Source organism: Anabrus simplex, chromosome 2, assembly GCF_040414725.1.
Source record: "Anabrus simplex isolate iqAnaSimp1 chromosome 2, ASM4041472v1, whole genome shotgun sequence".
Lineage (NCBI taxonomy): Eukaryota > Metazoa > Arthropoda > Insecta > Orthoptera > Tettigoniidae > Anabrus > Anabrus simplex.
This window is the reverse complement of record NC_090266.1, coordinates 858,930,368-858,947,499: the sequence shown is the minus strand read 5'-3', so window position 1 is coordinate 858,947,499 and position 17,132 is coordinate 858,930,368. Positions and strand designations below refer to the sequence as shown.

General features: G+C 39.6%; 1 protein-coding gene across 2 annotated transcripts in view; it reads left to right on the top strand.

The window, feature by feature from the left end:
• The window catches only part of LOC136864515 (E3 ubiquitin-protein ligase MARCHF6), a 152,414-nt gene that overhangs the window by 82,385 nt on the left and 52,897 nt on the right, over nt 1-17,132 (top strand). For both annotated transcript variants that reach the window (XM_067141581.2, XM_067141582.2), the window contains exon 5: nt 4,510-4,785. In XM_067141581.2, coding sequence (XP_066997682.2) covers nt 4,510-4,785 — 276 coding nt within the window. The remainder of the gene's footprint in view (nt 1-4,509; nt 4,786-17,132) is intronic.

Genomic DNA, 17,132 nt, shown 5'->3' with positions numbered 1-17,132 from the left:
ATTACATTTTCTACACTGTGGACGAGTTTTGCTTTTACAGCCTGTTTGGCGGCAGCACCTTGTCAGACCTGAAAAGAAACTGGAGGTGTGAATTTACATTTGTACGTCAAAAATGTACTAAAATGCTCTCAAATACACGTGTTTACAGTTTATTTTACAAAATAAGAAATCATCATCATCATCAGCATCATCATTTCCCTTCATCCAGCTGTAGCCGGGTAGGGCAAATATGGGTTCCTCTCCATTTTCTTTGCTCTTTCCACCACTCCTCCTCCAACACTGTGTCCCACTCCAGATTTCTTCCTATAATACTGCGTTGGATTGTGTCCGTCCATCTCAATCGTGGTCGTCCACGGCCTCTCCTTCCTCGCATTTGCATTTCCATCACCTTTTTTGGCATTCTTTCATCACTCTTTCGCTTTGTGTGCCCAAACCATCTTAGTCGGCTCTTCTCAATTCTATCATTCATTTTTTCCACTCCCATTTCTTCCCGGATTTTCTCATTCCTTATTTTGTCTCTTCTATTCTTCTGTATCATACTCCTCAAGAACTTCATTTCGGCTGCTTGTATTCAACTCTCATCCTTCTTTGTCATTGTTCAAATTTCTTCCCCGTAAGTAGTTATGGGTACGTAATACATCTTGTACATAGTATCGTCTGAAAAATGGCACCCACACAATTGTGTGTGTTGGGACTTAATTCACTACTTACAGAAAGAAAATTCAGCTCGGCACATGTGAATACACACACATACATGATCAGATGTTCTATTTTACAGTGTGGAATGATTTAAAACAATTAAAATATTATACATTACATTTCTCACGTAGAGTACGAATTCTGCTTTCACAGTGCTTTTTGTGGCAGCACCCAGAACTCCCGCATGCATTGCCTGTAGGAAAACCTAGCCCGCACAGTTGTGCATATCAACATTCAAAACCTCATGATGTTACGTACGATGTTATAAGTTCACCATTTAAGTTTGCTAAACAATTTACACACTTCATATATTACATTCTGATATTCAGTGAAGCTTCTAGATTAATATGAATGCAATAAATTAATATTTACATTACGCTTTTACTGCTTTCCACCATCTTGCCAATGAAATGCATTTTTAAACTCTTCTTCCTGCCCCCTGGTGGCCAAGCGCTTAAAAAAAAAAAAAAAAAAAAAAAAAAACTTAAGTACATGCTACGTGTCCCGCACAATCACTGCAGTTCAGTCTAGCGCCAAGAAAACTTCAAGTAAGCTCAAACACAAATAAAATACGAACCCACTCAACTGTGTGTACACGGTCTGAAAGGGATATAATTCCTCTTTTACTGTATCAAGCCAGCACCTTTTTGGTCATCCAGCTGGGCATACCTACTGTTGACATCAAAGTGGAAAGCAAGGTCGACAACTGTGCCAGGTGTTTCACTGTGAGCATGGCCATACCATAGCAGGCACATTTCCTGCATTTTCTCCATAATTGGCACGATGCCCATTTGCTGACGAATTGTGACATTCGTGATGTATATTAAGGAAACGCCCATCAACTAGCGGAGCATTTGCATCTCTATGGTGTGAAATTGATGTTTGGTGCTTTTGTTGGACAGTCAGCACTCGGCACCATATACTGATACTGTGCATACTATGGTTCGATATGTCTGACTAGACGAACCTCCATTCTTTGGTGACAAATTATGCCAGTGACACAATCCACCAAATCCAACTTGCATTTATCTGAGTTCGCACTTCAGTAATGCACTAAAATAAATTGTAACATCATCGCAGACCGCAATATCTGTAATAGAAGCCAAGAAACCCATTGCTGTCACTGCAATGAGAATGAAACCCTTCGGCATGTTGTTGGTTTCTGCCACAAATCTATTGGGAAACTGTAGACACTGCAGCTGTATTGTTAGTTGCCTCAAAACGTCAAACAAGCTTTAAATTTTTCAGAAATGCCTTGTTTTTCATATGAGGGCTCCAATAAGCGTGCTAACATCAGCGATCAACAGAAAGAACAACATCGTTTCGTTATTGATTCAACTGGGAGGTTTGAAGGAGGAAAAAACACAAGCAGAAAAGATGAGACGAGGCACTAAGAATTGTGCTTTAAACATATAGAGGAGAGATACAACACACAACATTCCATTGGAAAATTGGGAGGTAATTGGGCTGCTGTGTTGCTCAAGGAGCGATATCTAAATTCTGCGTGAACGTCTTTCAGAGTTTTGGAATCGTGTTGAAACTAGAAGAAATTGCCTTTAATATTCTCAGGGACTCTCTCCAAATTGTAAATTACCATTTGTATAGTACGACAAATTACAAATGAAATAAATCTTGAAATAATATTGTTTAAAAAAGTAATTATGTGACTGTACCTATACAGTAACCTTTACGTAGGGTTACAATATTCTGAAACCTCAAAATGAGGACACCCTCAACGGGATTGATCAACACGCTCTTAGAACTGCCAAATCCCGAATGGATTTCAATATTCAATATATCATGTAAATAATATTACATCAGGCTTAGAACTAGTTTCAGCCACTTAGTGGCCATCTTCAGCCAAAATAAAAATTAAACAGATCATTTGATAACTAAAACATATGTATACAAGACAAAGACAATGTTGCAGGATTAATTATAGCATTAAAATACATATAATAACAAAAAGTATGGTTGTGATCTTGTCATAATATGATGTCTTTACATTGAGTTAGGACCTCAGGCAATGAAGTAAATCTGGAAATGATAGCCAGAATTAGGAATGAATAAATAAACAGAAAAGAAATTAAGAAGGAAAAAAAATATTTGAGACTCACCTCTATAGTGAAATGTATAGTATATCTAATGTCTGATGTAGAACCAACACTGACATGCTGAAGGAAGCAGGCAGGCCATGGAAACAAAGGAGTGGATAGGGAACAAGCACTGAAATGTTTGTGGGAAGCAGGCAATGGAAACAAAGGAGTAATAGAGGAGGGGAGGGGGGATTAAGAAGTGAGGGGAGAAGGGGTGTCGTCTAAGTTGGATCTGAAGGATGCGGAACAAAGGACTGCTGAGAAGGGAATTTAAAGAGATTATAAAAGAAATAATTCTTTTTACTGAGACATGATTATTAAAGATAGGAATTAAATGGGCAAATAAATTGTTTGATTTCTCTGACATTTCATTTAGATTGATGTAGGATTGAAAAACTGTTCCAGATGGATAAAACAATTTTCCATAAAATTGAGCAGGGGGGCCTTTTTCTATACCTTGGAGAATTTTGATGTCTTGGTTTGATATTAGTGAACTTACGGTTAGTATTACCCATGTGCTGTCCCATGGCCGAAAATCTGTTATATTTCAGGGCGTTCACTTGCTCTAAGTATCTTGTAAGGAAGCTCCTACCTATTTGACCGACATAAGATGTGTCACAATTATTACAATTGAGTCTGTAAACACCTGACTTGGTAAACTTGTTGCTTTGATTAATAGAATTGGTATTGTGTAAAATATCGATGTTTCTGTTACAAGTTTTGAAGGCTATTTTTACATGCTTTTTAAGTATGTTTATGATTTGGTAGACTTGTCTATTACTAAACGTGAAAGTAGATAAAAAATTGAGTTTTTTCTTTTGTTAAGGCGGTCGAAGTTTGGTGTTTGTTTATTAATGACTTTCTGTAAAAAGGAGCTGTTTAGCCCTTAAATTTAACTATACTGCAAATGGTGTTTAATTCGTTTTTAAGTTCTTCTTTGGACAGCAGGATGCTAAAAGTATGATGTACCATACTATGGTATGCTGCACATTTATGGGCATGAGGGTATATGGAATCTTGATGGATTGTGTTCATGGTTTGCATTGGTTTTCTAAAAATCTTGTAGCTCAATGAATGAGGTTGTCTGATGATCGTTAGATCTAAATAATTAATTTTTTAATCGTTCTCTGATTCTAGTGTAAACTTGATATCTGGGTCAATGTGATTAAGATTGGCTGGAGTGGTGATGGAGTCAGTTGCACTTTTGTTCATGATCACATATCTTGTCCAAAAAATAATAGTACTAAAGATGTTATTAATTTTGGTGTGTTCTAAATGATCCAGATAGATTTCAGCTAGGATGCCTGATGGAGGCGATCCCATAGCTCATTTTGCTGATAAGTGGTATTGTCAAATGTGAAATAATTGTTATTCAAAACCATTTTTAGAATAGAGATGAAATCTTGAATTTCTAGTGGGCTCAGGCCACTGTGTTTATTTAAATTATTGTGAATAATGCAAAAAAAAAATTGAAATCGGGATGCTTGTGTACATGTTAACAATATCAAAGAAATGGAGAGAATAACTGGGTTGAATAGTAACATGATTTAGTTTTTCAACCAATTCATTAGTGTTCTTAATGGAATTCCCAGATAAAAAATGATAATTTTAATGGTTGTTTTCAGTTGAAGTATAACAGTGTCAAATAAATAGCTCTGTCTTATCATCCGCAAGCTGTAATTATGTTTGTGAATCTCTTCTATACTTGTTTCAGGTGTCTCTGCTCTCAGTGGTAGAGATTGGTGTGTTACCTTTGATTTGTGGATGGTGGCTTGACATTTGCTCTTTGTCAATGTTTGACGCCACTCTACGAGATCGTGAATCAAGTTTCCGCCTAGCTCCTGGCACATCAATGTTCATTCATTGGTTGGTTGGCATGGTGTACGTTTATTATTTTGCTTCCTTCATTCTACTTTTGCGGGAGGTCCTGCGACCGGGTGTCTTATGGTTTTTACGTAATCTCAATGATCCTGACTTCAGCCCAATTCAGGTAAGTTTTTTAATCATTGCAAGAGTATTTAGACCTTGTTTGTAAACTCTAGTCTATAGTTAAAATGCTTGTTATTCTACAGAATTATTGCTATCATCTTGAGTTTTATGCCAAAATGTTGCATTCGCCCACTCAGTAGTCAAGAAACATTGCATCCCAGTTCCATTTGTACTGTCAAGTGTGTGCTTAAAATCATAACATCATAACTATATTGTTAGCTGGTATAATTCTTGTAATCTTATGTCCTAAGTACCATATGAAATGAATGCAGACCACACAGGTTCTCTTCAAATAAATGATAAAAGGTGTGAAGATCAAGTGTTCATGCAAAAATATTCGTAATCAATTCTGTGATATAAAATTCCAGCAGCAAGTTAGAAGTAAAACTCGTAGCAAGCCCATGGTGATTTTCTTATACAAATAATGAATTGTAAACTACAGAAACAAAATATCAGGAATTCATTCACTGACAAGTACAATGATGGCTTCGGAGTACATCAGGGTCACCCACTAAGTATAATGATGTCTTCGGAGTACATCAAGGTCACCCACCAAGTATAATGATGTCTTCGGAGTGCATCAGGGTCACCCACTGTGGGCCCTTAGATGGCTGAAGAATCCAATTCTAGAACCACAAGCTCTGGCACAATGCTGTCACATCAAAATGGCCAATGCTTATGGAGATTGTACAACCTGCTGGTTATTTCTTCTTTGATTTTCTGATTCTTTTGTGACCTCTTTTATAATCGCTGTTGTTCAAAATGTTACGGGTATTGATGGATAGTATGTACCTGCATCAGCCAATCAAATAGTCCATCTTCCCAGTTGTCGTCGTCAGTTCGGCACTTCCTCGTTATTACACTAGAGAACATACTTTTATATCACATGTGCTGTCCTACTTGATTACCTTATCCATTCTACAGCTGAGAAAACATTGCTTGCTTTGGAAGGCGTGATATGGCCAGCCCTCAAAATTAATGTTTGATATAATTATTATCATGGTTCATATTGTGGGTTACTGTAGTCACGTCCTAGTTTGTGAACCATGGGCAACGGCTGAGTGGCCTAGTAAGTGGTCCTGAGAGTCGGGATAACACTTGCTACAGAATCGAAGTGGGTATCTCGGACATATTCTGAGTCGTGGCCCTCTTTGTGCTCAGGCGGCTAGGACTATACAATCAACTGGTGGTTCTTAACCCGTTACAGGAGAGATCCTCACTTGGACTATGTGTAAGTAGGGAAGCATCCTGCTTCATGTATTTACCAAGCTCGGAACATTTTAAGCAAGCCTCGGACCTATGGGAGTATCAGAGTCCCACTCCCATTTGACAGGCCACAAACCTACTACGCTGGCGTGGCAGGGGGAGAGGTGAAACTCCCACGTGGTGCGTCTCAGATGGCGGATAGGAGGGTCCTAACCGGCCTGCTGGTAGACTTGAGGGAAATAAAATACCTCTCGCGGACCAAACACACTACCCCCTGCAGGTGGGGGGCGCACATGTAGAACACACCCGTGGTATCCCCTGCCTGTCGTAAGACTAAAAGGGGCGACCAAGGGATGTTTGAATTAGAACCATGAAACTACTTTTGATTCGTGCCATCATGCGAGGAACGCCATGGGGTTGCCTGTACTTGCGAGTAGTACCACTAAATTAGGTACGAAATAGGTTTGTGATTCGTATTGATTCGTACCATCATGCGGGGAACGCCATGGGTTGCCTGTACTTGCGAGTAGTACCACTAAATTAGGTACGAAATAGGTTCGTGATTCGTAGCAGTAAAGAGGCTGGCCTGGGGGTTTCCAGTACCCGTGTGTCGTACCCATGTGAGCAACACTGCGGGTGTGGGCGTAGCCTGTGTGTTGTACCGCTATATGAGCGACCCCGTCGGTCTGCGTTGCCTTTGTGTTGTACCGCTATATAAGCGACACCGTCGGTCTGCGTTGCCTGTGATTGGTGCCCACTATGTGAGGAACACCACGGGAATACTGGTGCCCATGATTAGTACACCTAGGTGAGGAGCCTCATCGGTTTGCGTTGGCTGTGAGTGGCACCATTGTGTGAGAAACACCATAGGTCTGCGTTCCCTGTACGAAGTAAAATACTTGAGTAGTACCATCTTGTGTGGAACACCTTGAGTCTTTGCTACTTTTGATGAGTACCCCAACATGACAAATACCATGGTTCTACTTTACTCATGACATGTACCATTCTGTGGGGCCTTAGACATGGATTTTGCACCCCTTTAGACATCAGTCATCATTGTGCTTTATAAGTGGTCCCTTGGTCAGTAATACTATTATTTACGATCTTTTGTTTTAGTCTGATCCACTGTTCTTGTTTTTTGTTGGGTTCATGTCCATCCATTCATTCTTCATGACATTTTTTTTTTTTTTTTTTTTGGTCAGTGGATGAATTTGATTTTTTTGTTATTTCATTTCGTACCATTAGGGGCCGATGACCTCGATGTTAGACCCCTTTAAACAACAAGCATCATCATCATCATCACCATTTGACAGGTGAGGGACTCCTTGGAAACAACTGGGCGAATGAAATTGAATTCGATGGGGAGCTATCAATATTAATAGAGCTTATGGAAGAAAGTAGAACTGGCTGAGTCAGCAAAGAGGATGCATCTGGATATGCTAGAAGTAAATGATATTAGGGTAAGAGAAGATAACGAGGAAGTGATAGATTATAAAGTGTACTTGACGGTATTAAAAAGGGAAGGGCAGAGTGTGGGGTAGGACTGTTCATCAGGAATACTATTGCACGCAACATGCTTTCTGTTAGGCACGTAAATGAGTGAATGATGTGGATAGATTTGCATTTGTAAGAAGTAGGATGAGAATTGTCTCGGTGTATTCACCATGTGAGGGTGCAGATGAGGATGAATTTGACAAGTTTTATGAAGCATTGAGTGACATCGTAGTCAGGGTCAACAGCAAGGATAGGATATCGCTAATGGGCGATTTCAATGCGAAAGTTGGAAATAGAACTGAAGATTACGAAAGGGTGATTGATTGGTAAGTGTGGAGGAGATGTGGAAGCTAATAGGAATGGGAAGCATTTGCTGGACTTCTGTGCTAGTATGAGTTTAGCCGTTATGAATACATTCTTCAAGCATTATTTTCAACGCTACAATGGAGAGGGGTAGGGGTACCAGACCTTAACTGACTTTGAATTCAGGAAATCTGTTAGGAATGTATGGTTTTTCCAGAGATTTTTCGATGATACAGACCACTATCTGATCTGTAGTGAACTATGTATCTCTAGGACTAGGATAGAGAAAGTGAAATCTGTCTGCAAACTAATAAGGGTAGAAAATCTCCAGGACGAGGAAATTAGAGAGAAGTACATGGATATGATTAGTGAGAAGTTCTGAACAGTGCACAGTAAGCAGGTTCAGGATATAGGAAGAGAATGGATGGCATACAGGGATGCTGTAGTAGAAACAGCAAGGGAGTGCCCAGGAAAACTGTGTATAAAGATGGGAAAAAGCGAACATCTTGGTGGAATGATGAAGTGAGAGCAGCTTGTAAACGTAAAAAGACTTATCAGAAATGGCTCCAAACAAGGCCAGGTGCAGATAGGGAATTGTTTGTAGATGACAGAAACAGAGCGAAGCAAATAGTTGTTAAATCCAAAAAGAAGTCGTGGGAAGATTTTGGTAATAACTGGAAAGGCTTGGTCAAGCAGCTGGAAACCTTTCTGGACGGTAATAAAGAATCTTAGGAAGGGCGGGGAGAAGGAAATGAACAGTGTTTTTGGTAATTCAGGTGAACTCATAATAGATCCCAGGAAATCACTGGACATGTGAAGGGAATATTTTGAAAATCTTCTCGACGTAAAAGGAAATCTTCCTGGTTGTGTTGCAAACAACTCGGCTCATTGGGAGGAGGAAAATTATGTTGGTGAAATTACGCATGAGGAAGTGGAAAAGGTGGTAAATAAACTCAGTTGTCATAAAGCATCAGGAATAGATGAAATTAGACCTGAAATGGTGAAGTATAGTGGGAAGGCAGGAATGAAATGGCTTCATAGAGTAACAAGATTAGCTTGGAGTGTTGGTAAGGTACCTTCGGATTCAACAAAAGCAGTAATTGTACCACCGAGCTCGATAGCTGCAGTCACTTAAGAGCGGCCAGTATCCAGTAATCGGGAGATAGTGGGTTCAAGCCCCACTGTCGGCAGCCCTGAAGATGGTTTTCCGTGGTTTCCCATGTTCACACCAGGCAAATGCCGGGGCTGTACATTAATTAAGGCCGCGGCCGCTTCCTTCCACTTCCTAGACCTTTCCTATCCCATCGTCGCCATAAGACATATCTGTGGCGGTGCGACGTTAAGCAAAAAAAATAACAACATAGTAATTGTACCTATCTGTAATCAAGGGAACAGGAAGAATTGCAACAACTATCGAGTTATCTCATTGATTAGTATACCAAGCAAAGTATTCGCTGGCATCTTGGAAGGGAGGGTGTAATCAGTCATTGAGAGGAAGTTGGATGAAAACCAGTGTGATTTCAGACTACAGAGGGGGCTGTCAGGATCAGATTTTCAGTATGCACCAGGTAGCTGAAAAATGCTATGAGAGGAATAGACAGTCATGTTTATATTTCGTAGATCTAGAGAACGCATATGACAGGCTTCCGAGGGAAATGATGTTCGCCATACTGGGGGACTATGGGATTAAGGGTAGATTATTAAAATCAATCAAAGGCATTTATGTTGACAATTGGGCTTCAGTGAGAATTGATGGTAGAATGAGTTCTTGGAGAATTGAATGTCAGATTGGTGATACAAAAGCTGGAACAGTATTTAGGATGCTTGTTCTCCCAGGATGGTAATGTAGTAAGTGAGATTGAATCAAGGTGCAGTAAAGCTAACACATTGCTTTCAGCGTTATTCTGTAAGCAGGAAGTCAGCTCCCGGACGAAACTATCTTTATATCGGTCTGTTTTCAGATCAACTTTGCTTTACGGGAGCGAAAGCTGGGTGGACTCAGGATATCTTATTCATAAGCTAGAAGTAACAGGCATGAAAGTAGCAAGAATGATTGCTGTTACAAACAGGTGGGAACAATGGCAGGAGGGTAGTCGGAATGAGGAGATAAAGGCTAATGAACTCGATGGATGAAGCTGTACGCATAAACGGGATTCACTGGTGGGGTCATGTGAGGCGAATGGAAGATGATAGGTTATCTAGGAGAATAATGGACTCTGTTATGGAGAATAAGAGAAGTAGAGGGAGACCAAGACGACGAAGGTTAGACTCGGATTCTAACGATTTTTGGATGAGAGATATAGAACTAAATGAGGCCACTGCACTCATTGCAAATACAGGATTGTGGAGACATTTAGTAAATTAACAGAGGCTTGCAGACTGAACGCTGAAAGGATAACAGTCTATAATAATCATGATGTAGGTATGTATGTATGTATAATTATTGTCTCGATGCTCCTAGTATTGGCCTCTTCCAAGACACCAAAATTCTGCAACAGATGCTATGGGGTTAAAATATACAGTGTATTCACACCCGATTTAATTGTGGTTTTCCATAGCTTAAATTTTTAAAACACACTAGAGCAGCAAGAATGGTACATGTAGAAAGTGTTTTGATCAATTTCAGCGCTTGTCAGCAGATAGTCTAAAGATATGTTTCACAATATTTCTTAAACTGAGTGAACTCAGGGAGTGGACAGCCCAAAATAACAATATGAAGGTAAACTATGTGATTCACAAAGACCCATGGCCCAGATCTCCAAAAATAGTACAAAGGGTTAGATTATTTGTATAGTTATACATAAGTTAGTTTCCAGTAAGTCTTTGACAATTTATTTTTAACGTTGGTGACAATATTAGAAGAGAGATACAAAGACTTACAGACAAAAAAGAAACTTTCCAAATAATAAAGTGTTCTTACAAGGATTGGTACGCAGACATTCACCACAAATGAGAGGCTTTGTTTTACAGTCTAAGTAAGTCAGAGATTAGACCATATGATTAGCTGAGAATTGAACAGATAAAACATTACTGTCATTGATATAAAGTAGTAATAATAATGATGATGATGATTAGCAAGATCGGTACAACTCTTGGTTATATACGAATATCCACAGGTTTATATGCCTAATGGGCATGCCAGATCTAATCTTATTAAGATAAACAAATATGGTTTGAACCCTTAATACACCTACGTCAATGACAGTAATTTAACATTTCAGTAGTATTTTCTCTGTACAAAAATAAGCAAGAACCCAACCAAGAATCTAATTCACGTGATTTCCTTATAACTCTTACCAAACTATTTAACAATTGGTATTTTCCATCTTCTACAAAATAAAATTAACATTAATAAGCAAGATAAATTTAATAGCATGCAACAAGTGCATTCTTAATGATACAGATGGGAGTTAGATGAAATGGCGTATGGCTTTTAGTGCTGGGAGTGTCCGAGGACAGCGATTTAGATATCGTAACATGATAATGTATCCTGTTCCGTCACAGTAAGCCGCTCTTAGAAATATTATGTTCCACCAAAGACCCTAATACAAAAGAAAATCTCTCAGTGAAACCAAGGGAAGGGGAGGATGTTTTTAATTGGCTAGTTGATATTAGGCTCCCGTAAGGAAGCACAGCAGCTTGCTTTAAGTATGTAATCCTGTGCAGGAGGCAGTACTGACATTCGCACTCTGTTGCTTGTTGGAGGGTCACAGATAGTCTTTAGTTATTTGAAGTGCTTTTTATTAGGCTTACGGCCGGACTGCGTGGCTCAGACGGTTAAGGCGCTGGCCTTCTGACCCCAACTCGGCAGGTTCGATCCTGGCTCAGTCCGGTGGTATTTGAAGGTGCTCAAATACGTCAGCCTCATGTTGGTAGATTTACTGGCACGTAAAAGAACTCCTGCGGGACTAAATTCCAGCACCTTGGCGTCTCCGAAAACCGTAAAAGAGTAGTTAGTGGGACGTAAAACAAATAACATTATTATTAGGCGTACAAAAGATAAAACATACAGTGGCATAGTTCCTCAAATCAGTTCCACTTGGTCTTTCATTGTGTTTCATGTAGTGTTGTGGACGATGAACAAAAGAGAGAAAACTAGTCTTCTGTGGTCTTTTCACTGCCACAGACTCTACAACTAAATTTATCCTATACAGTTTTTCTGGACAGAGTCTCATTTACAGGGAAACATTCTGTGATTTTAAGAAATAAGTTTAAAGAAGGCACCCAATAATAATGATGATGATGATGAAAACCTACAACCTGTTTTCCAGTCATTGACCGGGTCAGGGATGTGATGAATGAAACATATATAGGCTGATGGGGTCGCCACTCCCAAGATGATTTTATTAATGAGTGATAAATGCTATGAAATGATAATGGAGAGTGTTGCTGGAATGAAAGATGACAGGGAAAACCGGGGTACCCTGAGAAAAACCTGTCCCGCCTCTGCTTTGTCCAGCACAAATCTCACATGGAGTGACCGGGATTTGAACCACGGTATCCAGCGGTGAGAGGCCGACGCGCTGCCGTCTGAGCCACGGAGGCTCTTCAATAATAATAATAATAATAATAATAACTGAAGATAGTTTAAATTTCAAAATTCTACCTGTGCATGTAGTTCTGTGGATGTTCATGGTACTCAGATATCAAGTTCAGAAAAGCCATTGCAAGTGCCAACTTAAGTACCTGCCCTTCCAGAACTTTATCATTAACTGCAACCTGTGGGGCATTGAAGCAACAGTTGCTATAATTATTTATACCAATACAAAATAAAATGAGTGAGATACAGGAAGAGAAGCTGGACAAGCTACTTCCACGGTTGTTTACCGCAGATTTCCAGCCTTCTTCTATGGTGGAAGATGATTTTGTGGCTTATTTTAGTGGATTTACCAAGCGAGTTCGCTACGCAGTTTGTCTCTCGTAGTTTTGATCTTGCTTTCGGAAGATGGTAGGTCCAAACTCCATCGTTGGCAGCCCTGAAGATGGTTTTCCATGGTTTCCCATTTTCCTATTCGATCATCACCATGAGAAAAGTCTATGTCGGTGGAACATATAATGTACCATATTAAACCCTGCTTACGTTTTGCCTGATGGGAAGACTATTGCTTCATCTCTCAATCCGACAGCATACGAACAGTGCGTGACACTTCTTCATCGATATATTTTATGTCAGGTTTCAGCATTTGTTTAACTGCAGATCCTTTGACGTCTATGAATACCTAGCTGCCATTGCATATTTAATAAATCAAGGTTTCGAAGTATTAGTGCAGGGAAAGTAAATGGGTCATTACAAACATTTCTTGGAAGAGTAAAGAATGTGAGTGACAAGCTGTTGAAAGGGATAGTGGGAGAGAAGGAAGCGAGATGAAGATATAGTACTGCTATTCATCCGGGAGATAGTAGGTTCGAATCCCACTATCGGCAGCCCTGAAGATGGTTTTCCGTGGTTTCCCATTTTCACACCAGGCAAATGCTGGGGCTGTACCTTAATTAAGGCCACGGCCGCTTCCTTCCAACTCCTAGGCCTTTCCTATCCCATCGTCGCCATAAGACCTATCTGTGTCGGTACGACGTAAAGCCCCTAGCAAAAAAAAAAAAAAGTACTGCTATTTATGTAGGTACTTTATCAGGTGTGGCTAGGGGCTGCAAGAGGCAGCAGGTATAGTTAGTGACTGTTCCTCCCAAAAACTAACCTGCAACTTGTGTTATGTAACTTTTATATCTTAATACTCCAACGTAAAAGCAAATTAGGACCAAAAAAAACAACAGGATAGCCCAGTCATCATCACAGAGATAGGGAACAGCTGACCATGATACCAACAGCGGAACCCAAACATGCAAGAGTCAAATTCAAATAACTTCATCAAAGTTAAGTAGATGCGTACTGCATGATAGAATGAGAATTAGAATATGTTACAGTATCGAGTGTTCGCTGCAAAACAAGTGTTTATGTAGAAAGGCACACACAGCACAGTATCGGACGTAACAGACATAACTTGGGCTATTCCCAATACATACCTGCCAACCCTTCCGTTTACCCGGAAACTTTGTTTTTTAACTCATCTTCCGATTTATTTTTACTTCTTCCTATTTTTGACCAATATAACGGTCAATACTCTTCCCCTAGGATAAAGGATAAATTCTTATGTGCTTGTGTAATTTACGAAACCTCATTTTCAGGCGTATTTATTTGATGCTTTGTTTTGCGAGTGTTTCGTCCGTCGCCTTCATGTATCGTGTTTCCCGCTCACCATAGCAGCATGTGCGCTTTATACAGCTGGGGATTCGGGGCGGAAATCGTCCTGCAAGCAAGAGAGGCTAGTGCTCGCTAGCGACTCAGTTAATCGGGGCGAAAGAATTTGTTATTGTGTTGTTCGCACTCTGTTAACATCGTTTCTTTGCGTAATTTCGTCCGAGTTGTAGGCCACGTGTTTTTTCTTGTGTCAAAGTCATGTGTTAATAATGTATGGGACATATTGAATTGTTTTGTATGTGGTAGTTTCACGTATTTAAGTGCATAATTTTAATGAGTTGAATGTATTTAAGGAGAAAGGGCTGCCTGGCCGAGGCGGTAAAGGCGTGCTCGGTTCGCCCGGAAGGACGTGGGTTCGAATCCCCGTCAGGAAGTCGTAAGATTTAAGAAACAAGATTTCCGCTTCCGGAGGTGCATATGGCCCTGAGGTTCACTCAGCCTACACCAAAAATGAGTACCAGGTTAATTCCTGGGGGCAAAGGCGGCCGGGCGTAGAGCTAACCACTCTACCCCATCACGTGCCAAGGTTAACAATGGTGGAAGCCTTTACCTTCCACTCCTCCAAGGGCCTTCATGGCCTGTACGGAGGTGACTTTGCTTTGTATTTAAGGAGGTTGTGTCAATGACAGTTTCTGGTATTTTCTCTTCTCGTTATGACCAAAAAGTATAACAAATGTTATCTCAAACTGTTCAGAGATACCTATAAATTTGCGTTCATTTTACCGTCTGATAAAGGAAACTATTATGCATTTTGTTGCATGTGTCAGTGTGACATAAATGTTATTTGTATGTGTCATGAATGAGAATGATTAGGTACATTTTCGTGTAACCATTTTTATGTTTTCTTAGTTTAAGATTTTAAATTTAATGGTTAATTCGCATTGTAACTGTAGATATGCATGCCTTTTATCCTGACCTTTTTTCTTCCTATTTTTTATTTCTAAAAATTGGCAGGTATGCCAGTAGAATTTGGAGAAGAGAAAAAATGGAAAGGGAGGATTATTATGAAAATTTTATTGAGTGCAATGCAACACATGGATATGGCCCCAGTTTTATTGACACCATAACTCCAGTGGGAATAGAAATTAAGCATGTTCCAAAATATATGAGCCTTCAGGTAGAACCATCTTCTGAATACGGTGTATTAATTATGAGTAAAAGAGTCTCACCCCGTACTTTCTACATTTAATGTGGCTGGCAGTGTCATACTAGTAAGGCATAGTGCCAGAATGTAGAAAGATTGTAGCTTATAGAAGCAGAGTTTGGAATGGGCAGCTCTCCTTTTCAGAGCAACACAATACCACAGATGAAGAAAAAGTTGAACACCACCAGTATTTTTATGATTCCAGAGGTACGTAGGGCAGAAAACGTAGAGGTATGGGCAAGAGAGGAAAGGAACATGCTAGAAGAAATCATTGAGAGCCAGAAGCAATGACATAGCCACATCTGAGAAACAGTAGGTTTGTGTTAATAAGATACGGGATGAGGTTGAGTGAAAGACGAGTTTATATTTGAAGGAGACATGAAAATGAAAAATCTGAAAAGAATACAGTTTTGCAGAGTGGCAGAATGTAAGCACATTATTACAGTTCTTTCAACAGTCGTGCCATTTATCTCTGAAATATGCTTCTAAGATGATGTTTTCCTGGACATCTTGTGTCTCTTCTGTAAAAAATCCAACTCGGGCACCCATAATAAATTGTTGGTGTTATGGCAGTGTAAATGTGTAGCTTGGTCTGGTCTTGAAATGTCATTGTCTAAGACTCTCTTCAGAGAGGTCTGAAGGTCGCACTATTATATCGAAAGCCATACTGAAATTCAGCGTCTTGGCCAGCATTTTATCTGTAACTGCAAGGTTATTCAGCCTGTTTATTCAGTTGAAACTGAAAAGAAATGGCTTCTGTGATAACAAAAAAAGAAAATTGCTATCATTTGTTGAGAGGTAAGGGAAGTGTTTGATTTTGTGCTAGGTCTCGCCATGGAACATGATGGAAGGAACTGCCTCGTTGGAATTTGGTGCTGGTTTGTAAGGAACTTAATGTTTTGTTTATGTTAAGTTTTAAGTGGATACTAGTATATGCTCAGTTAAATGCATTCAAAATAATTTGTAAGTTATCCATTGTATTGGCTAAAGCGACATTGTCGTGTGTGTATTGAAGTTTGTTGATGTTTGGTAATTATAGTTTAGGATAGTTTGGTCTTGTATCGCACTCTGCTAAAATGAAATAATCCGCTTCAAATTTACACCATTTTTCCACACACGGGGGAAATCTTCCCTCAACAAGGTGCAATATAGTCCCTACAAGCATAGAGAACAAAGTCGGAGCAATCTCGCATCCCTGCTTGACACCCGTTGTGATCTTAAAGGGCTTTCGAAGTCCGTTGATCACGAAACTAGTAGCAAAAATGTTGTAACAGTTGAAGTATTCTGATGTATATTGGTGGATTCCCAGTTAAAACTAGTACTCTCCAAAGAACTTCTCGGTTTACCGAGTCAAAGGCTTTTAAAATAACTACAAAGGATTTGTTAAGAGGCTGGTTTTGTTCTTTGGATTTTTCTTACATTTGTCTGGTGTGAAGACCATATCAGTTGTGCCCTAGTTGGAACTTTTTTCACAAGTATCAGCAAACCGTTAGATAGTACTAAAAATTGTCAAGCAATAAAAAATAGTGATACTTTTCAATAGTTGCTGCACTAAGACTTGACTCTCTTTTAAAGATGGTGATGGTTAACGCATTTTATAGGTCAGCAGGAATGATTTCAGTGTTCCAAATTTTGGCAATAAGCATATATGCATATTCAGCTACTACCTGGGCTTGTTCCTCGAAAAATTCTACACTTCTATCTGAGCCTGTTGCTTTGTTGTTCTTGAACTGTGAAGTAGGAAGGAAGTTCACCTGATTAGTGAACTTGTCCTCGGACACTCCCGGCACTAAAAGCCATATGCCATTTATTTATTTACCTGATTGGTTTTTGTGTAGCTTTTTCAGGAATTGTAACAAAGATGTTCTTATCAGTGTGTGAATCCTTGTTTAATTGTTCCTCAAAGCGTCTTTCAGACAGGAGCTGTTGATAGATTTGTCTTTGAGAA